The sequence below is a fragment of the Loxodonta africana genome, chromosome 9, assembly GCF_030014295.1.
Source record: "Loxodonta africana isolate mLoxAfr1 chromosome 9, mLoxAfr1.hap2, whole genome shotgun sequence".
NCBI classification, from domain to species: Eukaryota; Metazoa; Chordata; class Mammalia; order Proboscidea; family Elephantidae; genus Loxodonta; species Loxodonta africana.
The window spans coordinates 48,369,563-48,397,271 of record NC_087350.1 but is presented as its reverse complement, the minus strand read 5'-3'; the positions used below and the strand labels follow the sequence as shown (position 1 = coordinate 48,397,271).

The following is a 27,709-nucleotide window of genomic DNA, read 5'->3' as shown; positions in this document are numbered from 1 at the left end:
CTTGTGTCTGGTCAGGAACATGCCTGTTGAGTGCAGCTTCGGATAAGCCAGCCATGGCTCCTTCAGTCCCCTGGGAAATACGTGCTATGGGCTGAGCAGCCCAGACAATGAGGAAGGGCAGATGGCTCTGAGGTTTCTGAATGAAGGAAGATTTTTAAGCTGCCAAGGCTTGGGTGCAAAGGTGTTTAACTGCAGAGGTGTTTCTAGCTGAGCAGCATCCCCAGGGACAAAGAATCTGTTGGGTGAGAGCGCAGAAGAGAGTTTTGTCTTCCAGGACCAGAGCCTGCCTTGCAAGCTCTCAGAACAGGCCCGATAAGAGCTCTTTACTTACTGGCTGTCTTGGACCTGGTAAGGCCCATGCCAGGCCTTTGGAGCTGGATAGAGGGAGACCATCTGTTTTTTTCTTCCAGCTTAATCCAACACCAGGAAAAAGGAGGGCCCCCTCCAACCGCGCTCCTTCTGGGCTACCTCCCAGAGAGATCTTTTGTTAGACCAAAGGTGCTGATTTTAGATGATAGAAGTAATGGGCATTGTATGGATCCCAGATACATTCACGTATCCACCACCTCCACCAGACTGAGTTTCTGGAGGTCAGGGACCAGATTTTTACCTGCTCCCCCTTATCTAGCACTGTGACAGGCACAGAGTAGCTGTACCATATGACGTAACATTACATACTTGATTGCACTGAGTTTCCACAACAACCCTGTGATGTTATGACTTTTGCCCCCATTTTACAGAGGAGAAAATTGATGCTCAAAGAAGTAAAGAACTTGCTCATGAGCAAACAGCTGACAAGGGGTGGAGCCTAGATATAAACCCAGGTCTTCAATCGTACGCTGTATGTCAACCACCTCAGTTCAAGCTCAGGAGTGTCCTGAAATTGTCAAGTCAAAAACCAGAGATGCTTAGGAGAGAGAAGATTGATTGGGTAACCATTAAGACCAGACTGACTCATGTTAGGATTATAACTGACATTCAGTTGAGCCTTCATTTGGTGCTCAAGGGCACGTTTTACCTTCTGGATATTCTACCAAGATGTATTAGCACACCCTGCCTTCTCTTTCAGAGCTTCTGATTTAAAACAGAGCATGTACAGATGTGGAACACCAGAGCTGGAAAGGGACTGTTTGTTTATCTTACTCTCCTTGTTTTAAGATGAAGAGATCAAGACCAAAGGAGACTAATAGCTACCGTGTATTGAAACTTACTGTCAGCCAACACTGTGCTAAACACATTTTTTTTTTTTTTTGCAGTATTTCACTGGATCTTCAGATAGGCATTATTTTAATCCCCAGTTGCCAGACGAGAAAACTGAGGCTCAGAGGGACAAAACGACTTGTCTAATTCACTGAGCTAATCAATGGAGAACCAAGATTTCAACCTAAGTCAAATCTGCTTGAAAGCGCATGTTCTCAATCCCACACCTAGTCGAGGTCTTTCCTTTGAGCTGCTGTGGGCCCTGCATCTGGCTTCCCCACCCCATCTTACCACTGACCTACAAACGGTGCCACCCTTGTCCTTTGCGCTGGCCACCCTCCTGCACTCAGGTGCAGCCTCTCTCTGGAGTTACCAAGAAGCTGCTCTTCCCAGTACTGGTGATTATTTCCAAAAGTGTGAAGCAAGTGTAAAACAGGATGTTTTCAGTAAAAATGTCTTTGTGTTTATACAACAGAACGGTACCAAAATCACTGACTTGGAGCAGATGTATGGTTAGGTTAGTTCTCATGTGACAGTGAATTTGGAAGGCTAACAGGGTCCTGGGTGAATGAGGGCTGAGCTTCAGGGGCTGACTGAGCTCATGCTGACTTTCTGGCAGGGGTACTTGCTCCCCCCAGCAGAGAGGATTCTCAGGGTCCTAGAGCACAGAGGAGCCAAGCTTCAAGTGAAAAGGCATGAATTAAATCCAGCTTGAGGATCCTAAGCCTATGAGCAAGTCACTTAACCTCTCATAGTTTCAGTTAACTTGTCCATAAATTGGAGCTGCAGGGGTTAATGGTGTCATAGACGTGAAAATGGCCAGTGCAGTATTTTGGTCAAGCTTCACAATCTACTGTAGCCACTTCCTCTCCATCAGCAACCCCAGTGGTCCCCCAAAATGGTATTCTGAGAATTACCATATTTTAAGATGAAACATGTATTTAAGAATATATTGACTCATCATTGAAAATTCTAGATAACAGCAGACTCTAGGAAATGGGTAGACTTTAGGAAACACTCCCTCCTATCCCCTAGTCCCTAAAATATGCTTATCATACTTTTAAAGTGCTAGAATTTTTTTTTTGGCCTATTGTTTATTCAGTGAGTACTTAACTGAATGACAACACTCTGCCAGGCGTAGCGGCTGGAGCCTGGAGTACACAAGCTTGCAGGAGAGACATCCTATTTGCTAACAAATAGTGCAGAGCCTAGAAAACTACAGGCCTTGGGCTCATTCCGCAGATCCCAGGTAACGTTTGCTCTCTTCTGAGATTCTTCCTGCTTCCTGGTTCTACCTTTAAGCATCCATCTAAGGAATGTGGTCCCCCTGTGACCCCAAGGGCTTGGCCCAAGGGATTGCTGGGGGATTGCACAAGTCTGTTGGCCCAGCTTCAATTTGCTGTGGCTTTTCTCCCAATGTGGTCACAGCCAAGGGAAGTCTGGCACCTGACTTTAAGGCCCAGATGGAAAAGGTTGCCAGAAGGACTTACCTGATGGCTTGTCTGTGGAGGATGGGAGGCTGGTGAGAACAGGCATGGTAGGCAGAGGAGGTGGAAGCACTTTCAAATTCTGGTCACTCTGGATCTCATTGGTGGAGATCTGATTGATGATACGGTTGTAGGTGGGTGGCTGGTAGACGCGGGGTGGTGTGGCAGGTGGTGGTTGGGGGACAGGTCTGGCTGTGGGTACCCGCTGGCAGTGCTCCTCGAGCTGTGCGATGATCTCTGACTGGTTGTGGGCCAGCGTGGCCAGGTGCTGGTACTTGTGCTCCAGGTCCTTGTACTTGTTGGCCAGCTGCAGCATGTCGGCCGTCTGGTTGAGGATCCTGTTCTCCAGCTGGGAGAGTTCCAGCGCGTTGTCCCGCTTTCGGATGATCTCATGCAGGAGCTGCATGTACAGCTGCGTGACCCGCGAGTTCATGTTGCGGCTCTCTTTGCGTAGCAGCTTCACCTCACTCACGATGCCGCCGTCCACTTCCACGAGCTGCTGCAGCGTTTCAATCTGCCGCTTCTGCTTGAGCAGCTCGTTGTTGAGCAGCTCCAGCTCCTGCTTATGCACTCGGTTCTCCAGGAGCACCTCAGGCTCCTTGGAGTTGACACAGATGGCGCCTGTGACCCGCTGCTGGGGCACAATGAAGGTGTAGGTGCACTTGTCTGAGGATTCACCAGCCCGCTTGTACCTGTTCAGGTAAATGAACTCACTTTGTGTGCCTTCCTCAGTGCCCTCAAAACCATCCTCCTGGCCTGCAGCAGCTCCTACGGTGGCCAATAGTCCCATCCACCAGCACGCCACACACAGCGGCCTCATGGTCCTTGCAAAATGGTTATTCTTTGTGAATAAAGTCTATGAAAACCTGAAAGTAAACAGAATGGCAAAATCAGTGATGTTCCCAACGCTGCTGGTGGCCTGTGCCATAAATGAGTTCATCGTTCTCGCCAGGTAGATCTTTCTAAAAAGTGCAGCTTCGGGAGGCCATGTTCTACTCTCCTGGAGTCAGAGAGGAGGGCAGCCCTTCTGGAAGTCACAGAAGGAGACAGACAGCTCCCAGCAGAGATAGAAAGTAAAAGAAAGGGGAATGGAGCATCTGAAGGCAGGAGGCTACAGCCCTGCTGCTTCTGAAGCCAGCTCCATGCCCATAGTCTTCTTGCTGTGCTCCTAGCCTGGAGCCTGAGAACGACATTGGGGCAGCTTGAAGCTGGGGAGGAGAGCTAGAGATGTCCAATCTCCCTTCTCCCTGTGCCTCAGACTCCTCAGACTGTTGTCTCTCCATTCTACACTTGCATAACCCCCTGGACTTTCCCTTTGTAGCACCTACCACAGTTGTGAACAATGGTAGTTCTTTTTGATATTGGTATCTTCTGCTGGACTCTAAGCTCCATGAGACCAGCTGCTATGTCTGAATCAATCCTGTATCCCTACGATGTTGTGCTAAGGAGACTTTTGGCAAACATTTGTTAAATGAGTGAGTTGCTAGACACGGTATTGAATGTGTTCTCTTTGTAGTGGGCAATATCAGTGGAAGGATATGTCCGGTCACGTGGTTTTAGTCTGTGTGTTAGCCAAGCTACAGAGCCCAAACAGGAACAAACAACTGAGCTCTTCTAAATCCAAGTATTTGCAACAGCCAGTAACTGCATGGTCCTGATCATTGCAATGTGATGAAATCAGAACGGGAGCAAAAAACAGACACGTGTCTCAGGATTTGTTTCAGTTCTGTTCTTGGACTGTTTCTTCCTTCACCAGCTATCCAATGAACATCTACTGTGTTCCAGGCAGTATGCTAGCTGTTGGAGCTACTGCTGCAAACAAGACAAACCCAGCCCCTGCCCTCACAGGGCTTACGCATTGTTACACAATTTATAAGTGCTGTGAAGCAGAAGTATCATGTGCTGTGAAAGGGAATGACAGTTGAAGTAGCATAATCGGAGGGGTCAGGGAAGCTTCCCTGAGAAAGTGACCTTTACACTGACCCTTGAGGGATGAGTAGGAGTTAGCCAGGCCAAGAGGGAGGGAACGTGTACTAGATCCCTCCTCTTGCCTACTAAAGGTCATTGCTCCAGCACTTCTCCCCATCTCTCCTACATAATCACATGTTTCCTACAATCATGCAGTTTTTTCTCTCAACTTAAAGAAAATCCTCTCTTGACCTCACATCGCCTCTCCAGCTACTGTTGTTTCGTTTCTCTGCTCCTGTTTTAGCAGAACCCTCCAAAGAGTTGCCTTTGCTCACTGTTTCCAGTTCCTCTCTTCTGTTTTTCCCTTGATCCTACTCCCAGCAGGCCTTTGCCCCCTCCCCTCCACTGCAAGTGTTCTAGACAATATCACCAGTGGCCCCCATTTTCCAGATCCAATGGTCTTGTTCTCAGTCCTCATCTTATTATTACTTTGCCTGTCAGCAATGTGGGGCATAAATGATCATTTCCTTCTTGAACTTCCTTTTTAAGACACCACCCTTTCCTGCTATCTTAACTGGCTGCTCTTTCATTCTCCATTGCTCATTCATTCTCCTATTCCTATCCTCTGAGGGCCCAGAGCTCAGCCCTCAGACCTCTTATTTACCTTAATGATCTCCTCCAGTCTTGTGGCTTTGATGACCTTCAAGCACTGATGACTCCCACATTATTTCTCCAGCCCAGACTGCTCCCCTTGACTCATACATGCAACAGCCTCTGTGACACTACCACTCAAATATTTACTAGGCATCTCAGACTTAACTTATCCAAAAATGTACTCCTGGTTTTCCCCACACCCCTATCCCAACCTGTTCATCCCATAGTTTTTCCTGTGTTAGTGAATGACAGCTCTGTTCTTTTAGTGCTCAGGCCAAAAACCTTGGAGTCATCCTTGACTCCTTTCTCTCTTTTGATTCCCATAGCTAATTCACCACAAAATTAGAATAGCAATATCCGAGAAGTATTTCCAGAATCCTATTGTTTCCCCCTACCTTCCTGCCACTACCCTGGTGCAACCACCTTCACCTCTTGCCTGGACTACTGCAGTAGTTTCCTAACTGGGCTCCCTGCTCCTGCTCTTGCCCACCCTACAGAATATTCTCAATCCGGGAGCCAGTGTGGTCATATCAGTAGTCAGATCAGATCACTCTTCTATTCAGAATGCTCCAGTGGCTCCCCATCTTGGAGAAAAATGTCAGTCAGTCTTTAAGGCCCTCCATGATCTGGTCCCTGCTACCTTGCTGACCTCATCTCTTGCTTTCCTCCTCCTAGCTCACCTCACTCCAGCTACACTGCCCTCTTGGATGTTCCTTAAGCTCATCAAGTTCGCTCATGACTCAGGGCCTTTGCACTTGCTGTTCTCTGTCTGGAAACATTTCCCTATTTCCTCAGGTCTTGTTCCCTTACCTCTTTCAGGTCTTTGTTGCATTATCTCTTCCTCAGTTCGGCCCTCTCTGCTTATATAAAATTGTGACCTTGCCACCCACCCTCTCCAGAGTCCTTCCTTGTCATCATCAGACATATACTGCCTGCCTCCCTACCACCCCTCTCCCTGAATGTAAGCTCCATGAGGCTAGGGGTTTTCTCTGTTTTGGTCACTGCTTCATTCGCAGTGCCTAGCACATGGCCGGGAATGCGTAGGAGCTCAATAAATATTTGTTGCCTGAATGAAAAGACACGTCCACTAACTGTTGCTGCTGTGACAAGGGATACACCAGGGCCGGAGGATCTCATGGGGAAGTGACTGCCTAAGAGAGCATCGTTGCTGCACAGAAGAGGGGTCATTTATGATATTTATTAGCAATGTAAAGTACCCACTATGTACCTGACCCTGCATCAAGGATTGTACAAATGTTTTCTTGTTTTATTGAAGGCTTACAATGTCCTTTTAAGGTAGATACTATGGTTATTTCCATTTTACAGATGAGAAACTGAGATTCATAGAGGCTAAACGACTTCCCCAAGATCAGTCCTGGTCTGATGGACTTAAACCTTCAGATGCTTAATGACTACACAGAAATGTGCTTTGTCTGGTTTTCAGTAGTAAAAAAGCATTAGTATCACCACTTTATGATTTCACATTAATGACCCGTCGATCTTTAGGTTAGTAGTCGAGCGCAGACTGTTTGTGCCACCCCAGGGACCTAAAAACCAGAGCATAGGACCTGAAGGTTTTGTCTTCCCAGGCCATTTTGGGGGCTTTTCAGGTAAGCAGCCTGGGCCCTGGCTCCACCTTGTGCCAGCCACTGAGCAGTTACAAAACAGACCCTGTGCTCCCCAAGGCCATGCTCAGCTGTTTTTCACTTAATGACAAAGCCCAAGAGTGGTTCAATGGCTGGCTCAGGCTTTTCCAGCCCAGGCAGAGAAAGATGTGTTCATGCCTCTGGTTTGGATTCTCCTACGAAGCAGTGCTGCAGTGACGTCAGTGGAAACCAGGCTGAGTTTGTCAGTGTTTGCCTGGTTTCCAACGGCACTTTGGCTGCTCCTGTGCTGGCGGCAGCGCCTGCCAGAGAACAATGGGGAGGACCTGCCCTCCTGGCTAGGGTGGGCCTGTTGGGGCTGTTGCCTTCTGCAGGCTACTCACCTGCGGCAGCTGGTGACAAACACTTCTCTGTGCTGCTGTGGCCTCCACCTTGGCCAACAAGCTGCCAGAGAGGCCCAGGGAGGCAACTTGGCTCCAGGTAAGGGTTGTTTCCAAACCTTCCCAGGCCTGACGATCCAGGAGGGCTGTAATTAATAGTTGAGTTCTTCCTCTCCCAAGTGTGGGCTGTCACAGCTTCCTGGGAAAAGCTCTGTGCACTTGGACTTGAGATCCCAAAGGCTAAGTAAGCCTCTTCTGTGAAATGGAGGTGATCAACCCTGCTTCATACACTAGGTAAGGAACATGGAAGCACTTCGGAAACTAGAGATTGGAATAATGTAATTGGAATATGATAACAAGGACAGCAACAACAACGGTAATGATAAAAACTCACATTAAGGAGTGCTGAATATAGCAGGTGGTATGTTGAGCAGTTTTATCGTCTCTTCGAATCCTTACATTAACCCTATGAGGAGATGTCACATTATTCCCATTTTACAGAGAAGGACTTGGAGTCCCTTGATCCAGTTACAGAGCTGGGCTCTAACCCAGGAGGTCTGTCTGGCCTCACTGCCCAGGCCCTGAAGCAGTCCACTGGTTAGACTGGGCCCTGGCTGTGTTGGTGTCCCTAGCGTCTCGCACAGTGCCAGGCACAGGGTGGAAAGGCAAGAGACATGCAGACATCATTACAGACTGTGATGTCTTTAAGGAGCATTTCTTGTGATTGTTAGATTAAAAAATAAACCAGACTTGACAACTAACACATAGGTTTTTGGGTTCACATGGCCCTTTAGATATACATTATCTCATTTAGTTATTATGCCCATTTTGAGAGTGAGGAAACTGAAGCTCAAAGAGTGTCAGGTAACTTGCTTATTGGTCACATTGCAAGTAGTGGGTCCAGTCTTGAAGCTGTAAGATTCTGGGTCCTACTGTTTTGTTTCTATGGGGTCTGGGCTTAGCAGGAGTGATTTAGAGCAGATTGGGTTATAAACAGGGAGGAACAGGGCACCGTGCTGGGTACCTGGCATGCAGGGTCCCAGGTAGTCTAGCAAGGTTATTATTCCCCTCATTTTATAAATGAAGACTCTGAAACCTAAACAAGTCCAAGTGACTTACCTAGGAACTCACAGCAGGTAAGAGGCAGAGCTGGGTCTAGAACTCAGGTCTGCCTGATACCAAGGGCCATGCTCTTTGTGCCACCCTTGGCCTTGGAGTTATTTATTTTCCTTAAAGATTCCAACTACACACCCACCTTCCCCCCCACCCCAAGGTATTTGCTAACTTGGCAGTTCTTGATGAGCAGTAATGAATTTGTTTACTCTTGCTCTCTTGATATTTATTCAACTAATTACATCCCAAGAGAAATAACCCCCCAACATTCTAGCCATCTTAGGCTTGGAGAAGAACTCAACTCCAATCAAAGCGATACTCCTTGGTTTCTTCCTATGACCAACAAAGAAAAGCAAATCCAACTGTTTTCCTTGGCTTAGAAATTAAAATAAAAATGATTCTTAAAATTGCTTTTCCACACTGTATTGTGAGGAGTTTCCATTATGCATGGGTTTTCCCTCTCCACAAGTGAAGCCAGCGTGACCACTCCACGTGACTGCCTTTGCACACTGAGAGGCAGCCTCTCCAGAGCTTGGGTCCCACCCAGCCTCCAGTGGACTGCTTTGTAGTGTCCCCACTTGGCCTGGTGTGGTGGGGCCACACACCATGTGTCCACATCCCTCTCACACCACGGCACTGCAGCCCGGATGAGAGACCACTATGTGGGAGAAATCGTTTTCAAAAACAGACCTGTACATCCTGTGCTCTGGCAGAAGCAGCTGACTTGGGCACTCTTTTGAGTTCTCACTCCCAAGGTTAGGAACAAAAAAATTCAAATAATGAAAATAATAATTACAGCTGATTATTACTGTGACCCAAGCATTTTATATACAGTATCTCACTTAATTCTCCCAACAGCCCTCAGAGGGAGGCTGAGTTTAGTACTATGCAACTCTAGGGGGCACAAATCACACTCGTAATCTTTGTATACTTATATTACAACAATTTTGTAGTTCTCGACAAAGATCCTTTTTAGTTTAACAGCAGAGCTGGCAATTATCCCCATTTGCAGGTGAGGAAACATTACTTGGTCACAAAGCTGGTAACAGAACCCCAAAATATACTTCAAAATATACCCGTTAAAGAAGTGCCAAAATGAAAGAGATTGTTCTCTGACCTCCCAGGAAGGAGGAAGACAGGAGAGCTCATGAGATCCCCACGACTACTGATCCCAGGAAAATCTCTGAATTAAATCCAGCTCTCAGAATGGTATTTCATCATCAGTCCAGGTTGTAGTCCTGCCTGGAGGACTCATAGAATCTACCCTTCCTTACCCCAGCAGCCCTGCCATGTTGTTCTGTGTTCACAGATGGTCGAGCATAAGTCCAGGCCAGAGGAGGCACCCCAGCACTGTAAGAGGCAGTGAGGAAATCTGTAACTGCTACCTTGTCCCCAGTATGTCCAGCTGGCCCCTGACGTCTGGGTTCTGGGCAGCGAGGAACTTGAGCTGAGCTTGAGTGAGTCTGATGGACATGAGCATGAATCAAGATTGTTAAAACAAAACAGGACCGAAGAGACAAATCAAAGTTTCAATGTTGACACAGTTGTTTCTACTAAAACTGGTTGAAATGTAGGCATGCCAGCGGGGTTGGACTCCAGTAAATTGGTAATCTAGAATGGGGAAGGAGTCCAAGCGAAGGAAAAGCCCAGAAGGAAAGGCACTAAAGGGCCCAACTGACCGCATGACCAATAGTATTGATAATAACAGCTGTCATTTGCTTGTTGTAAACTTTCTGTATGCCCAGCTGTGCTCTCTTTGTTCTGTCTCACTGATTGATACAACCTCATAAGTAGGGGACCATGTACCCTGGTTTGCCCCAGTTGAGGCCTGTTGTCTTAAATAAGTATCAATAACACCTCCTTTCACTCTCAAAAGTGTTCTCTTTGGCAATAAATGATATGGTTCCCTTACTTAGGAGGAAAGAATTATTAGCTGCATTTTGCAGTAGAGGAAACTCAGGTCCAGAAAGGTTAGGTCACTTTCCCAAGGCCACTTGGCAGTAAATATTGGGACTGGGGTTTCGTTGTCCGACTCCAGTGTCTGTGCCCTCACATTGAGCAATGATGCCTCTCCAACCACTGTGAATAAAACATGCTTGCTCGCTTGTTTAATGACAGGGATACAGATCACTTCTTAGTCACTATTGACTGAATAAGTCAAAACGGTTTCAGGTCAGCACAGGAGAGAGCTTTGTTGGATGTTAGAAAGAGTCTTTTGATCATCCAGGTGGTAAGACCCCAAAATGGGCATCTAAGGTGAACAGTGGCATCCTCGCCTTAGAAAACCTGGAGAAGGGACTGTGCATCATTTGTCCTGGGTGATTCACTACCAGCCTGGAGGCCAGGGAGGGAGTATCCAGATCTCCAACTGCCATCCCCTCCCAACCTAGGATCTTGTGAATCATTCCCCACCAAAAGACTGTGTGGGCACCCAAGGAGTCTTCAGCCAAATCCCAGATCTTAGCTCGGCTCTCGTAAGATCTTCAAATAAACCATTCTCCCATCCATCCAATCTTCCATCTACTTATTAATTTAGCCTTCCCAGCCAGCCAGCCAGCCAGCCATTTGTATTGCTGTAACCTGGGCCTGGCCCTTATAGCTTGATTACAAGAGACATGGTTCTGAACCCCCAGCCGGCATTTCAACATTTCTGTGATCAGAATGTGTCTTAAAATTGATGTGTACATGCAACGGGATATTTTGTTATTTTAGCCAACCTTCCCCCACTCCCCTGCCACCCCGCAGGCATGAACCAGAAAAGCATATAATCTAGGAGCAAATTTGCCTGGAAGAGTAGCGTGGGGGAGGGGGGAGGGGGTTGAATCCTCCTGATGCCCTAGGCCCATGTGCTGCAGCCACTTCTGAGTTGCTGACTCCTGGGAAGGGCTGAGTTCACGAGGAGGTGGGTCGTGGTCCCACTGTGAGATCTTAGGGCAAGAGGGGATGTGGTTAGGCAGTGGGGAGCTGGTGGTCTTTGCCAGAGGGACAAGGATATGGCTGTTACTTTTTCATGCTACATTATTTGGGAACCATTTTGAGATTCCCCCAAAGCCCGCACACTTTGCCCTCAGTGCCAAGAGCCTCTGCCAACAGAGCAGAGTCTGCAGAAGCCATTTTGGAGCCCAGCTTCTGAGTTGGCCGCTGCATTTCCAGCAGTGCTTGGTGTGCTCCAGAGCCCTGGAACTGGCGGAGTCTCAGACGAGAGGGAGCAGCTAGGAGCTGAGTGGGCAGTGCTGCTCTAGGGTGGCTTCTTGGGAAATCCAGGCTTTGCTTGGAGCTGCTTCTCTGGGGCAGGCAGGGCCACTGGCACCAGGACCACCTTGACTAGTTGGGATGAGCTCATCCGTTGAGCACTGGGACAAGCACTTTCTTTGCCTGTCTCACTAATCCCAGCAACTTTGTGAGGCAGGGGCTGTGGTTATCTCCATTTCTCAGAGAGGAAACAGAGGCAAGAAATGAAGTCACTTGCCCAGGGACACAGAGCAACAAAGAGGTGGAGCTGGGCTTGGAACCAGGTTTGTCTAATCCAGAGCCAGGTTTCTTCCCCACACAATCTTAACTGGCCTCCCTGCCTTTGGGAGTCCACATTGCACGTGGCTCCAGGGCTGTCTTTGTAGACCTCATATCTTATCATGTCAGTGTCCTGCTTAAAATCAGAGCCTGTGTTTTCATGCCTCCCTGCCTTGGCACATGCTGTTGCTCTTGCCTCACCTTCCCCCATAGTTCCGCCTAATGAATCATGGCTTCCTCTCTAGGTTTATCTCATGAGTCCACTTCTCTCTAAAGCCATACATTTGTAGTGAGGTTCCCACTCCGTTCTCCAGCTCCTGTAGCGTGAGTGTGGGTGCCTCCATCACAGCACCCGAGATACAGATTGTACTCATCTAGTTAGTTGTCTCCTCCCAGACTATGAGCTTCTTAAAAGCAGGATCAGGACTGTTTCCCCCTCTGAATATCTAGTACCCAGGATGGCACCTGGGTTACTAAATAGGAATTCAAGGATTTCATTTATTAAGCGTATTTCCTGAGCATTTCTCTTGTACCAGCCATTGTGCCAGGGGCTGGCAATAGAGCAAAAACAAGGCAGGCTGGTACTGGTACAACAACAGGCACATAGACCGATGGAACAGAATTGAGAATCCAGATATAAATCCATCCATATATGAGCAGCTGATACTTGACAAAGGCCCAGTGTCAGTTAATTGGGGAAAAGATAGTCTTCTTAACAAATGGTGCTGGCATAACTGGATATCCATTTGCAAAAAAATGAAACAGGACCCATACCTCACACCAAGCACAAAAACTAACTCCAAGTGGATCAAAGACCTGAACATAAAGACTAAAACGATAAAGATCATGGAAGAAAAAATAGGGACAACGTTAGGAGCCCTAATACAAGGCATAAACAGAATACAAAACATTACCAAAAATGACGAAGAGAAACCAGATAACTGGGAGTGCCTAAAAATCAAACACCTATGCTCATCTAAAGACTTCACCAAAAGAGTAAAAAGACCACCTACAGACTGGGAAAGAATTTTCAGCTATGACATCTCCGACCAGCACCTGATCTCTAAAATCTACATGATTCTGTCAAAACTCAACCACAAAAAGACAAACAACCCAATCAAGAAGTGGGCAAAGGATATGAACACGCACTTCACTAAAGAAGATATTCAGGCAGCTAAGAGATACATGACAAAATGCTCTTGATCATTAGCCATTAGAGAAATGCAAATTAAAACTACGATGAGATTCTATCTCACTCCAACAAGGCTGGCATTAATCCAAAAAACACAAAATAATAAATGTTGGAGAGGCTGCGGAGAGATTGGAACTCTTATACACTGCTGGTGGGATTGTAAAATGGTACAACCACTTTGGAAATCTATCTGGCGTTATCTTAAACAGTTAGAAATAGAACTACCATACAACCCAGACATCCCACTCCTCAGAGTATACCCTAGAGAAATAAGAGCCTTCACACGAACAGATATATGCACACCCATGTTTATTGTGGCTCTGTTTACAATAGCAAAAAGCTGGAAGCAACCAAGGTGTCCATCAATGGATGAATGGTTAAATAAATTGTGGTATATTCACACAATGGAATACTACGCATTGATAAAGAACAGTGACGAATCTGTGAAACATTTCATAACATGGAGGAACCTGGAAGGCATTATGCTGAGTGAAATTAGTCAGAGGCAAAAGGACAAATATTGTATAAGACCACTATTATAAGATCTTGAGAAATAGTATAAACTGAGAAGAACACATACTTTTGTGGTTACAGGGAGGGGAGGGAGGAAGGGTGGGAGAGGGTTTTTAATGATTAGTTAGTAGATAAGAACTACTTTAGGTGAAGGGAAGGACAATACTCAATACATGGACGGTCAGCTCAACTAGACTGAACCAAAAGCAAAGAAGTTTCCGGGATAAACTGAATGCTTCAAAGGTCAGCGGAGCAAGGGCGAAGGTTTGGGGACTATGGTTCAAGGGGACTTCTAAGTCAATTGGCAAAATAAATTCTATTATGAAAACATTCTGCATCCCACTTTGAAATGTGGCGTCTGGGGTCTTAAATGCTAACAAGCGGCCATCTAAGATGCATCAATTGGTCTCAGCCCACCTGGAGCAAAGGAGAATGAAGAACACCAAGGTCACACGATAACTATGAGCCCAAGAGACAGAAAGGGCCACATGAACCAGAGACTTACATCATCCTGAGACCAGAAGAACTAGTTGGTGCCTGGCCACAAACGATGACTGCCCTGACAGGGAGCACAACAGAGAACCCCAGAGGGAGCAGGAGATCAGTGGGATGCAGACCCCAAATTCTCACAAAAAGACCATACTTAATGGTCTGACTGAGACTAGAGGAATCCCGGCGGTCATGGTCCCCAAACCTTCTGTTGGCCCAGGACAGGAACCATTCCCGAAGACAACTCATCAGACATGGAAGGGACTGGACAATGGGTAGGAGAGAGATGCTGATGAAGAGTGAGCTACTTGTATCAGTGGACACTTGAGACTGTGTTGGCATCTCCTGTCTGGAGGGGGAATGGGAGGGTAGAGAGAGTTGGAAGCTGGCAAAATTGTCACGAAAGGAGAGTCTGGAAGGGCTAACTCATTAGGGGGAGAGCAAGTGGGAGTATGGAGTAAGGTGTATATAAACTTATATGTGACAGACTGACTTGATTTGTAAACGTTCACTTGAAGCTCAATAAAAATTAAAACAAACATTCAAAAAAAACCAAGGCAGGCAAGGTCCCTGCTCTCAAGGATCTCACAGTAGTAGGAGAGAGAGAGAGCAGTGGTCAATGTCCTGATAGAAGGGTGGCTCTCGGGGTTATATAAAAAAAAAGCCCCTGTTGCCGTCAGGTCGATTCTGACTCGTAGCGACCCTATAGGACAGAGTAGAACTGCCCCATACAGTTTGCAAGGAGCGCCTGGTGGATTCAAACTGTTGACTTTTAGGTTAGCAGCTGTAGCTGTTAACCACTGTGCCACCAGGGTTTCCCTCAGGGCTATAGGGGCACCTAATCTAGCTGGGGTGGGGGTTGGGCAGGGCCATGGGGTGGGAAGGGGATGAGGTGGGAGGGAAGGTGTCCCCGAGTAGATCTTGGTAGACAACCAGAGGGGAATGGTGTGGCATCCTGGGTTTGAGGGGTTTGTTCGCTAGAGGTCCTGGGTTTACTTGCTTGCCTGCGTCCTTCATTCAAGTATTCATTCCACAGGTATCTTCTTCACCTCACCCTGAGTGGGTGTTGGAGGTTCAGCAGTAACTAAGACAGACACAGCCTTTCACTCTGGGAGATTGGAGTAGGACCTTCTTGGACAGGACTGGAGCCGGGTGGGTCTTAAGGCATCCCTTGGAAATAAGAGTTCATCCTGGGCTTCTGCGCAGTAGTTTTGTCCCTGCCTTTCTGGAGGATGAGGGGGAGGCTGAGGCTTGGGGCTGCTGGCCCCAAGATAGTCTGATTTTACCAGAGAGCAGACCTAACATAATAGCTTGATTGTAAGAGGCATGGTTCCCCCCACCCAACAGTTTAACATTTCTGTGACCAGAATGTGTCTTGCAATTGATATGTACATGTAACGGGACATTGTATCATTTAACCCCCCTCCAAGCTGTTATTAATCAGTCATATGGCTTGCAGTTGATGCACATTGAAGTGAGGGAATGCGGTATTTGTCATAGAAACGACCTGCAGAATGATATTTCTGACGTAACCTATCTATCACCACAAACTCATGCTGCCTGTGGCTGAATAACCCTTCTATTTGGGGTGTTTTATATAAATTCATAGGAAAGAAACACTGTTCAATGAATTGATTCATTCTTGAGATTTCCGCAGTGTGTTTGTCCAGGATGGCAGCAAGCTGGAATAGAATGAGCACGGCCTTTGTCAGACAGGTCTAGTGGCAAGGCCTTGGGAGATGTGCTATACCCTCTGTGCCTCAGTTTCTGCCTCTGTGAAATGGGGACAGCACTATTCATTTTAGTGGATGTCACATGCCTCCTCTTTACAGCTTTCTCAGAGCTGTGTTTGTGTGATTGTTGGATCCACTGTCCACCTCCTCCTGCTGGGCTACAGGCTCTAGGAAGGAAGATCGGGGTTTGTGTTTGCTCTCCACCGTGTATGTCTGACCCATGGTAGACACTCAATACTTGTTTTCGTTCCACCTCCACCCCTCTTCCACCCATCTCCTCCCTCATCCGACTGCTGTCAGTTGAGGCCATTTCAGATTAAACGGATTGTGATTCAGCGAAAGGCCAGTTGCTGAACGTACCTGCCTTGGGTGGGGCTGATGTCTGTTACGTTTGTTCTAAGATAGCTACTGGTTCCTTTCTCCCTGATGTTTTCTCAGGAATTTCTCAAGTGTGGCCTAGTGTAGACTGTGAGGACATGAGTTCCGATTCTGAAACCCTAAAGGAGTCTCCAAGTAGGGATGTAGAAAATGCATAAACAAATGTTTCCCCAAGGCTCTATCTCCACCAGACTGGTGCCAGAGTTCTGTGGTACTGCCGTGGGAGGCAGCATCACAGGGTATCAAAGTGCACAGGTTTTGAAGTCAGCCTAGCTTGCAATCCCTGTTCCACCTCTCACTGACCTTACCACCATTCGTTTGAACCAAACCAAGACCCATTGCCATCGAGTCTATTCCGACTCATGGTAACCCTATAGCACAGAGTAGAACTGCCCCATAGAGTTTCCAAGGAGCAGCTGGTCAACTCAAACTGCCAAATTTTTGGTTAGCAGCTATAGCTGTTAACCACTATGCCACCAGGGCTCCACTCATCTGAAAGAGGGATAATAATAATGCCTGTTCTATCTCAGAGGTAGGCTTTTGTGTAGAGTAAATGATACATCAAAATCAGGGAAGCTCATGGATTTAAGATTCTGTAGGACAGCAACCAAAACAGACTTGGCAGCTGGGGGCCGGGGGGTGGTGGTTAGGATAAGACAAGTCAAGGTACCTCGAACAGGGCAGTAGTGTGAGGTGGGGGAAGGCATGGGCTTTGGAACCAGACAGACCTGGGTTGAGTCTCATGTAATCATTAACTGTGTGACCTTGGGCAAGTTACTTAACCTCTCCGAGCCTTCTAGGACCTACCTTCTAGGATTGTGGTGAGGATAAAATGAGATAATGCATGTGCCTTAGGAAGCCCAGTGGGTACTTAATAAATCACTGTGGGGTGGAAGAATGGATGTGAACTGGCTTAGTTGCTCTGCCCAAGAGCTTGCAGTGATACTGTGCAGTCTCCTCTTGGATCATGTACTTCATATGTTTTTCTCTGTTCCACCAAGACTGCCTTTACTGAGTAGTAATTAGTGCCATTTTTGCTAGGCAGACACATGAAGTCAGTCAGCATCTCTGCTCAGCCTGAGCTTCCCAGAGAGCACAGTGAGCCACGATCATTCTGGCTGGTGCAGGGAAACCTGTGGCTTCAGCAACCCCAGAGGCCTTGTACTAGAGAAGCAAATATTCAACGTCAGCTTTTCAAAATGCTTCCAAGAGCTCACATTGTGGCCAGACTTGGTGAGGGGTGTGGTGTCGGGGAACGGTCCTTGTCCCTCCCTCTGCAACCCCAGGACAGGCATGGCCATTGGTCCTTCTGCTTTGTAGACCTCCTGCAGCAATGAGGTAACTCACTTTTCTCATCCACTGAAGTTCTGGTGGGGAGACCAGCAGACAAGTGGTGCCGTTTGGTGGTACGATGCTCTCCCTGTAAGGTTGGCATCAGGTGCACCCAAGGTCCCTTTGTCAGTGCATCCACACTTTTCCTAGAGTGGACTTTTAGGATCCAAGCATTCTGCAGGTGGTCTTAGCCCCACATCCCAAACATAAAGCCCCTTCACACTCCTGGAAGGACCCCCAGTGTAGGTGGTGGTAATGGCCACAGCATTGGCTCTGCCCTGTGGCATATGCCGAAAACCCTAGCAGGATACATTCAGGACAGGGGAAAAAATTGGGTCTCTGGTTTTCCCTCTCTGTATTCTGATTGTTATGGTTTACAATATCAGTAATAACATTTTCCGAGAGTTTATTGCACACCAGGCATTGTGCTAAGGCCTCATCACGTGTGCTCCTCCTAGAAAGCAGCAGAGTGTGGTTCAGAGTGCCCACTCTGAAGCCACATGGCCAGGTTCAAACCCCAGTGCTAGCGCTTATTAGCTGTGTGGCCGTGGGCACATCACTGAACCTCTGTGCCTCAGTTTCCTCACTTGTAAGATAGGGATGAATGATAGTACCTGTGTCATAGGGTGGTTGTGAGAATTCTATGAGTTGATAAGTGTCTGGCCAAGGGTAAATGTAATATATGTGTTAGCTGTTACTATGAGATGGGCACTATTATCATCCCATTTCACAGATAAAGATACTGAGGCTTAGAGAGGCTAAGTGTTCTGCCAGAGTCACTTGGCTCGTAATTAAAAGAGCCAAGATTAGAACCCAGCTCGTGGGCACTACCCTACTCTGCCTTGATTTGGACAAAATACACGTGGGATGCATTTGGCCAGCTTCAGAAGTGGCATTCTCAACTTTCCTCAGAGCCCCAGTGAAAGGAGATCCTTTTTCGAGTAACCGAACTGGCCTCTGGGAGCTCTCATAATCCCACAGCAGAGGCAATAGCTGACCCGTGACACACATATCACAGAAGGAGAAGGGAGGGATCAGTGAAGAATTTGTTTGGAAATGTTATCTAACGCTGGGTGCTTTCAAGGGACTTGGTATGTGGAGCTCTACTGGGGTGCCAGAGAAGCCACATCCTCCCCCATTTCCAGGCCACGTCTAGCCAGTTGGAGAGCTGGGGTCCTGTCCAGTCCTAGGAGGAATCAAGCATTCTCTGGCATGGAGAGGAAGTTGAGGCAGCACTTTGCCCCAAGTCACAGGCAGAAACCTCTGGGTGACATGTCCCTTCCAGTGCTGGATGCCTCTGCCTGTCTCCTCACCAGCTGGAGGGAGGTGAGCAGAAGCGCTCAGCTCCAGGGAGCTTTCCCAACAAGGGCTCCCGGCTCTCTTAGGATCAGCGCATGCTTTTGCTTTTGCCTTGGCATAATCTCTAGCCCGGGTGCATAGGAACGCAAAGTTCACAAACGGACTTCTTAAGTCCTCTAGCTACCCTGCCTTCACATCAGCACACATACCCACACACACAAACCCACACACACATACACACCCCTGCTGCCAAGCTGTACCCAGAAACCTACCTGTCTTTACCCCAGAAGTTCTTTGTCTGAGGAAAGAGAATGGAACTTCCTGATGAAATCCTTGCAATTCCAGCACATGACCTCACACCCCCAAAGGCCACCCCCCTACCCAAGTGTCCACAGGCTCTGCCCCTGGCAGATTTCTTGTTTGCTTCCAAGTGAAAGCAGGAGTGACCCCCTCTGGGGTTTAGCTGTACACACCCCCACCCCCGCCAGATGGAGGGGTCAGGGCTCTGGAACCTTGGGCCATGGGGCCAGCTGCTGCCTCTCACTCCCTGCCCCTGTGTGCCCACAGCGCTGCCCCCTTACCTCTTCCTTCCTGGTTGGCTCCCAGAGCAGCTCCTCACATGCTTCCCCTTGGCCGTCAGTGGGGCAGCCTTTCCATGGCCTCCAGGAGGGGGTCCCCAAGTCACAGGCCAGACTGGCCGCCAAGCAGCCCTGCCTCTCTGGCCTCTGCTCACTTTGCCTCCACAGCAGAGCTCCGGCCAGGGATGGGGCGGGGGCTGGCTGGTGTCCTGCTGGGGTCGCTCACAGCCTGCCTTCTCTCACGGTGGGGGCCAGCGACTGCCTCAGTGCCTTGCTCTGCAGGTCCTGGGGCTCAGGCAGTGCCACTCAGGGCTGGGGCTTCATCCTCAGGCAGTCTGCAGCAGCCTCATTTGAACTCCCAACTCCTTTGTGGAGCCTTTACATGCTGCCGGAGGAAACTGTGAGCGCAGCCTGACCCTGGTTGGCTGCAGGCACTTCTCTCCACCCACCAGTGCAAGAGGATCCCCCAGGCCCCAGAAAGGCTCCGGGCCTCCCCTCAGCCCAGACAGAGGCGGGCCGCCCGGTGATGTCACACTAGCTCCGGCCCCAGCTGGCCCGGCCCCTCCCGCCCCAGCCTGGCTTGGCGGCCGACTCTCCGGCCCCCTCCTTCCTTGGCACGGATTGCCTGGCCACCTCTGCTCCATGGCCAGCCCGCTCCCAAAAGCCCCAGCAGCTCCTGGTGCGCTCTGCGGAGACAGAGAGCTTCCCCTTTGATGCAGGTAATGGGTTTAGATCCACTCCAGCTGTGCAGGCAGTTGGGAGTGGGGTTCCCCCCTGGATAGTTCCCTCACCTATGCACTGCCCCCAAGAGCCCTAGGTGGGCAGGTGGAACAGCTCAGCCCAGAGTGCCTCTCCCCATCAACTGCGGTCTTGGAGGCCTCACTCTCATCTTTAAATCCTGGGGAGGGAGCCCGAGGTGTCACCACAGAAGCTGGGCAGCGTCTGTGCTTAAGTTAGCAGAAGGCGGTGGCTTAGGACAGTGGAAATATCACAGGCAGGGGGTGGGGGCAGCATTTGCATTCCCACCTGAGTTGCCTTGATTAAGTCACTTCATCTCTTTGGATATCCCTTTCATGCATCTGTAAATGGGCTAATATTAGTAATCTGCCTCCAAGGGCTGTAGCAAGGATTCTGTGAGATCACTCGGGAAAGTGCTTGGCACAGGTCCAAGGGTGCCATTAGTGAGCTGAACTCAAGACTCTGTAGTTAGCGGGCCTGGGGCCACAGTCCCAGAGCTTCTGCTCTGTGTTCCTGCTCAGCGTCAGTGTTTTCATCAGAATATGACCTCTTATTGGCACTTCTAGGAACAAATGATGTCACTCCATCAGCGTCCTCAGCACAGAGCCTGCCATATAGGTGGAGCTCAGTAAACATTTATAGAAGCAAAGCAAGACAGATGGCTGACGTTAGACCCTACAAAGTAAACATCATACAGACATCATTGGTATCATCAGGCTGGGGAGAAGGCACAGAGGAGGAAGGGCCAGGCCTGCTCCCTGACACCCAGGCAGGAAGCAGAGACGTGGAAGAGGACAAACATGGGAAGGGAGCAGCAGGCACAGGTTTGTCCCTCTGCTTGGACAACAGCTGTGTGAAAATATGGTAGTGACTCTTATTTCCTTTTGAAAAAAAAATTTTTCAGTGATGATGGTTGGTCGTGGTGATGACGTTTGGGTACAAATTGGGAGAAAAATTTGAGCGGTATTCTCCCTACCCCTAGGCACAGTGCATCGTGTTCCTTGTCTCTGGGTAAACAGATCCACTGTGTTCATCCTCTCCTCTCTTCTCTCCCTTCCCTCCTCCCTCCCTCCCTTCCTTTCTCCTTTCCTTTCAGGAAATGTTTATTGGGAACCTGCTTGAGTTAGTTCCAGGAAGCCAAAGTCCCTGTCCTTAGAGAGCTCAGAGCCTAGATAGGAGATAGACCTAGTGTGGTACATGAGAAATGCTGGGCACTAAGGGATGACATGATTAAGCCTGGGCGAGGCAGTCAGCGAAGACTCTCTGAGGAAGTGGTACTTAAGCTAAAACCTGAAGCATGGTTAAGAATTAGCCAAGTGACAAGCTTGGAGAGAGGATGGTTTGGGCAGAGAGAATAGTGTATAAAGACCCTGTTGTTGCTGGATGCCATCGAGTTGACTTCGACTCATAGCTACCCCATGTGATAGAGTCGAACTGCCCCGTAGGGTTTTCTAGGCTGTAATCTTTACAGGAGCAGATTGCCAGGACTTTCTCCCGTGGAGCCACTGGGTAGGTTGGAACTGCCAGCCTTTCAGTTAGCAGCTGAGCAGTTAACAGTTGTACCACCAGGGCTCATTATAGAAACCCTGTAGCAGATTGCTTTTTCAAAGATGGCCCCAACAATATACCCCCAGCCCACAGTGTGACCTTGATTCTCCTCCCATTGAGAGGTGGAACCTGTGCCTTCTTCTCTTGAATCTGAGTAGGTTTGTGACTTGCTTGTAACCAGTAGGATGCAGTGGAAGTGACACTGCATGACTTCTAGAAAAGGCAATGTAGCTTCTGCCTTGTTCCCTGGGGCACTTACTTTTGGACCCCTGAGCCAAGCTAGAGCTAAAAAGTCCAGCTGTCCTGAACTGTCCACGCAGAGGCCATGTGTAGGTGGAGGCTTCAGCTAACAGCCATTGTCAACCCCCAGATATATGAAGAAAGATGCCTCTAGATGATTCCAGCATCTAGCCATCAAGTCACCCCCAGGTGATGAGTCACTCGCAGCTGTAGAGTTTTCTTTGAGGCCCCAGACATCATAGATAGAGCAGGGTCAAGACAATCTGCTGTTCTATATATGAATTCCTGACCCACAGAATCCATGCATATAATAAAATGGTTGTGTAGGCTGCTAAGTTTTGGTGGTAATTTGTTACATAGCAGCAATAACTGGAACAGACCCTGAGGCAAGGGCAATTATAGGGAGTTCTTTAGAGGAGCTGAGAGACGTACCATTTGGCTGAGGAGAGGAGTATGGTAGAAGACGAGGTCATGTTAAGGAGGTAAGATTTTATTCCTTGAAGACCGAATTGATAGGAGCTAGAGACAAGGCTTCTGGAGCTGATGGGAAATGGTTGCAGCCATCCTGGTGAGAGCAGCAGTTGGGGGTGACAGTGGCAATTGATAAGTCCAACCCTCCAGCTCTTATCACTGGGTCAGGAAGGAATTTCCAGGACTTTTCCACCCTGTGGGTGCAGGTGCAGCCCAAGATTCCGTTACTAAAACAAATTCATTTTCAAAATTCAAGGTTCCTGGGGTCCCATCAGGTGTGGCGGAGATGGGGTGATCAGGATGGCCTTGCTGTGCCTGTCTTTCCATGGTCCTGCCCCTTTGGTGGCCTTGGGCAGTCAAATGTGTAGCTGGGAGCTTGAGCTCTGTGGTCAGATTCTAGTCCTACCACTCAGTGGTTGAGCCTCATTCTCCTCATTTGTTAAGTGGGACCAGCAAAGGATCTATGTCATCGGGCTGTTGTGAGAATTAAATGAGATGTTACACATTAAGTGTAACACCCATTGATTGGCTAGTGCATAGTAAGTACTCGGTAAATGTTGGCTATAGTAATTTTTATTGTCTCCTTCACTGGGCTATGAGTTTCCTGGGAACAAGGGCATATATGGACCATGTAGAGTTCTTCTTTTCTATAATACATTACCGTGGAGTGAACAAGTGAATGGCTAAGTAAGGGAGGGTGAAGAGCTGTGGCTTGAAGTCTGAGGGACCTGGGCTCAAATCCTAACCCTGTCACTAACCCACTATGTGACCTTGAACGACTTTATTATTCTCTCAGAAACTTGGTTTCCTCGTTTGGAAAAAGGGGTAATACCCCTTGGAGTTGGTGTAAGGACTGAAAAACATAATGTACCTAAAGCACTTAGCACAATACATGGCATTCAGCAACTTCTCAGGAAATGGTGGCTGTTGCTGCTGCTGCTGCTGCTGCCATTACTGTTCCCAACCCCAGCCTTCTACCCACTCTCACCCAGAGCAGCTTCATCAAGCTTCTAACTTGGTGACTGACGGATCTTGAAATCCCCTCACCCTAACCTTCTCCAGAAGCACCATTTTCACCAGCCTATTGGACAGAAGCATCACGTGACTACAGTTTTTTTTTTTTTTAGAGAGGGGAATCACTGTTTTTGTTGTTTCTGTCAGGATGAAAAATGTGTAATGTTTACATGGGCAGAACACAAAGAATCTTAACATATGTCCCACATTTGTATAAATGACTTCATGTATTTTCATGTCTTACCACCTCTTGAGAGTCAATTTTTTTTTCTGTCTGAAACATTGGGGTATTCTACTGAGATGTATGTGGTAGGAGAGAGTGTTTGTGTGAGGGGGAGTGTGTAATGTATATTTTAGAGGGATGTGCTTGGGATGAAGGGAATTTGCTACATCTTGCAATCTCAGAGTCCCACCAGCATGTAAAGATTTATATATTTCGAATTTACTTTTTTTTTTCTTCCTGTGCTTTTTAAATGTCTTTCTATTGTTTCTGGCCTACATTGTTCTGATGAGAAGTCAGCCGTCTTCCTTATTGTTGGTCCTCTGTCCACAAGGGGTATTTTTCCCCCTCTGACTACTTTTAAGATTTTCTCTTGTCTTTGGTTTTCAGCAGTTGGACCATGATATGAATAGATGTAATTGTATTTATTCAGCTTGGTGTTCACTGGACTTCTTGGGTTGTAGGTCGATGTTTTTCACCAAATTTGGGTATGTGGGAGAAATTGGTTTTTTCTTCAAATATTGTTTGTCTTCCCAGTTTCCCCATTCCCTGCTTTTCTTGGAACTCCATTTACACACTTGGTGTTGTTCCACAAGTCATTGAAGCTTGCCTTGTTTATTTATTTATATCATTTTTTTCTCTATGTGCTTTAAAAGTTTAGATAATTTCTGCCGACCTGTCTTCAAATTTCCTCATCCTTTCTTCTGTAATATCCAATCTGCTGTTAAATTTATCCAAAGTATTTTTTATGTTAGGTATTGTATTTTTCAGTTTTAGTTTTTCCACTTGGTTTACATTTATAGTTTCTGTATCTCTTCTGAGACTCCCTACTCATTCATGCGTTCTAGCCTTCATTTCCTGAAAATCCTGTGCACATTTATAATACCCGTTTTAAAGCCCTTGTCTACCAATTCTGGGGGATCAGTGGGTCTGAGTTTATTGACTCTTTTTTCTTTTGCTTATGGTCCCCAGTGTCCTGCTTCTTCCACATTTTTATAATTTTTATTGTGTACTGGACATTGTGGATGATATATTGAAGAAACTCTGGATTTTGTTTTCTTGCCCTAAAGAGTGTTATGTTTTACTCCAGCAGACAGCTAAAATTACTGGCCTATCCTTTTGATCCTGTGGAGGCTTGGTTTCTAAACTTTGTCCAAGTAGGTTAATTTGGTTCTTCCCACAGTCCCAGGGCATAACCCTTAGTCCTGGGTTCACTTTAAGGCATGGCCTCCTGGGATTAAATTGAAAGCCTTAGGTATTTGCTAAGCCCCCTGTAACTTGGCAGGACTTGAGCTCCAAATTTTATTTCCTAATTATATCTGCTGAAATGTCTGCCTCCCTGCTTCCTATTGGGATCCTTAGAGCATCTCTCTGCAGATACACAATTAAGGGGTTAACTAACTATATGAGGGAAATTTTTGCACTAATTTTGGGGCTTCCCCTTCTGTGGCTCTCTTCTGTCTGGCATTTTCCCCTTCAGTTTCCAACGTCAAACTTCAACTTCTTTTTCTTCTGCCCAGCCAATAAGACTGCTTCTTTCTGTTTTAGTTCTATTCTCTCATATATCACAATGAACTGGGAAGTGCCCTAATATGCTTCTCTTCTTTCAGGGATCATATCTCCTCCAGTTTCTATTGCTTTTGACTGTTCTTAAGTGCTTTCAAGCAGTTGTTTTTTTATATATTGTCCAAAGTTTATATTTATTATTGGCCAGAGGTTTAGTGCAGTCTACTCCTTCATTTCAGGAACTGAAAATCCCTACATCCTAATTGAATTTGTCTTCTTGCCCAAACCTCCTGTACTTCTGCTGCTGTTGGTGTCGGTCAGTTGGTGGTTCTTAATTCAGTTGTCTGCCCTCCCTGCCTTTTGTCACAGTCTGTTGGGAAATATCAACCCCATGAATTCGTTGTTTGGTTCAACTTAGTGTATCCACATAAAACTGGAAAATGAAAGAAACGTGCAGTCCCACAGGCATTGTTAGAGCAGTACCTTTTGTGGCTACCTGTGATGTGCTATGCATTAGGCTCAATATTTTGGAGGCATCATTTCATTTTCTTCTCTCAAAACCCTATGGGGGCGTATTATTCTCTTCTATAAACGAGAAGATAGAGGTTTAGCAAAGTGAAGTTCCTTGCACCAGGCCACAGAGCTAGGAAGTAATAGGACTGAGATTAAGACCCAAATCAAAGCTAGCAAGAACACAGTTGTTCGGAAAACAAAGTGCATTTCATTGATTTTAACATACTTTTCTTGTTTTAAGATCTCTCAAATCATGATGGATCTTACAATCGGTGGCATGCCATAGTTTAATGAGCAGCATTTTTATTTTTTTTACTGGAACATGATGCATTTTACAGTTCATGACTTCTCAGATTCAGGAAAGTATGACCGTTTTAGTAATTAGGGCTCCAGTGAGGTTGGCCCATGGTTGAGCAACAAAAAGGCAAAGCCCCTGCTCGCCTGGTCAGCTGGACTTGGAAAGGCCTGGGGGAGTGTCTGAGCATCAGGAAGCCTGTAGAACTGCCAAAAACCTTTGTCCATCCAACTTTAGTAAAACAGCTGCCTCTCAGCTGAGAGTGAGCTACCTAGTCCCCTCCTCTCCTAGAGGCATTGTGGTCAGATCCTGTGACTCGGGCAGGAGAGCAGTGTGTTCTCTGGCTCTGGCAAGAAGTTAGAAGCCCTACATTTATGGGAAGATTCTAAGGCAGTGCCATTGGTGTCCTGTACTTCCCAGTGTCACAGAGCATATCCAGGAAAGCCCTTTGAGGATATTATGTCTGTTGAAAGCTTGCTATACAAGTCTACTCAAACGTCAGAACAGAGCGCATGCTCAATTACAAAGCAGCTTTGAGAGCCTGTTGTTAGCTCGTGTATGACCCATTTCATTGTGGACTTCTCAACCTACCTGCCAAAGGACTTCTCGACCTACCTGCCAAAGTCTGGATGGTACCTAACAGTCAAACACATTCATTATTCAGTTAACAAATATTTTTTAAGCACCAGGGGCAGTCCCTGGGTGGTGCAAATGGTTACACGCTCAACTGCTAGCCAAAAGGCTGGTGTTTTGAACTCACCCAGAGGTGCCTCAGAAGACAGGCCTGACAATCTGCTTCCGAAAGGTCACAGCCTAGAAAACCCTGTGAAGCAGTTCGGTGCTTGATGGCAACTAACAGCAAAAAGCACCAGAGTTTGGGCTTTAGGTCAGTTTGCCCAAAGCCAATTTGCTGAAAAGTTTGTTGACTGGTTTTCATTTTGTCTTCCTAACAATATTTTAAAGGAATGTTCTTTTGATCTCTGTCCCTGCTTTCTCATACTGCAGCTGATGCTGGGACCCATCTCCAAGAGGGGAGACTGAGGAGCAGAGAGATTAGAGATTTAATTTTAGTTTTCTAGTTTCCATTTTGTCTTGTATATATGTGTGTGTGTATATATGTATATATTATGTACAAATGTAAAAGTATATATATAAGTGTGTGTGTATGTATTATGTACATATGTAAAAGTGTATATATATTTAATTGTATATTTAAATGTGTGTGTATTTAATTGTAGCCTTCTGGAATATTGTCTGTGCCAGACAGGACCTTTGCCCCAAACAAGAGATGAGTTGAGGGTAGTTTTATGGCCAGTGAGGGAGGATCTCAACCCCCTTACACAGATGCCTGTTGAAATTCTCATCCCAAGAAGCAGCTGAGTGTCACTGACCTTACTTACCTTTCCTGGGGCCCAAGGAGGCAACTGAGCAGAGAAAGCAGGACTTCTGGCAAGAGATAGATGAAGTGAGCTTTTTCAGGCATGAGACAAGGGTGAGGTCACCAGGCAGAGACACCGTTTCTGGCCAGCAGGAGCTGCCAGCAGAGAGGTGGGCAGTATCATCAGGGAGGTCCGAGGGCAATGTCTGGGCTATCTTGTTCTGGGCTCTGTCCTGAGCCTCTAACTCAGGACCTAGCACATAAAAACACATAATAAATGTTTGTTGAGCAACTAAATGGAAATGCTAGCCTTCACAAAGTTCTCTCTGTATGTGGTATGTCCAGGGGTTCTGACTCATCATTTCTCTCATAAATTCAGACAAGAACCTCTCCAGACCAGGCCTGTGCATGGTCTG

The 27,709-nt window shown here is 47.2% G+C and overlaps 2 protein-coding genes across 13 annotated transcripts in view; one reads left to right on the top strand and one right to left on the bottom strand.

Annotated features, from left to right (window-relative positions):
- Positions 1-19,868, bottom strand: part of ANGPTL2 (angiopoietin like 2) — a 37,269-nt gene extending 17,401 nt beyond the window's left edge. The window contains exons 1-2 of one of the 2 annotated variants that reach the window (XM_003407722.4): positions 19,374-19,868; positions 2,691-3,553 (exon numbers count right to left, since the gene is read on the bottom strand). In XM_003407722.4, the coding sequence (XP_003407770.1) occupies positions 2,691-3,507 (817 nt within the window). In that variant the 5' untranslated portion in view covers positions 3,508-3,553; positions 19,374-19,868. Of the gene's footprint in view, positions 1-2,690; positions 3,554-4,015; positions 6,520-19,373 lie in introns of those variants that run through there. The other variant, XM_023544908.2, reaches the window with a different exon arrangement.
- The window catches only part of RALGPS1 (Ral GEF with PH domain and SH3 binding motif 1), a 407,684-nt gene that overhangs the window by 227,121 nt on the left and 152,854 nt on the right, over positions 1-27,709 (top strand). The gene's annotated exons all lie outside the window — the stretch shown is intronic.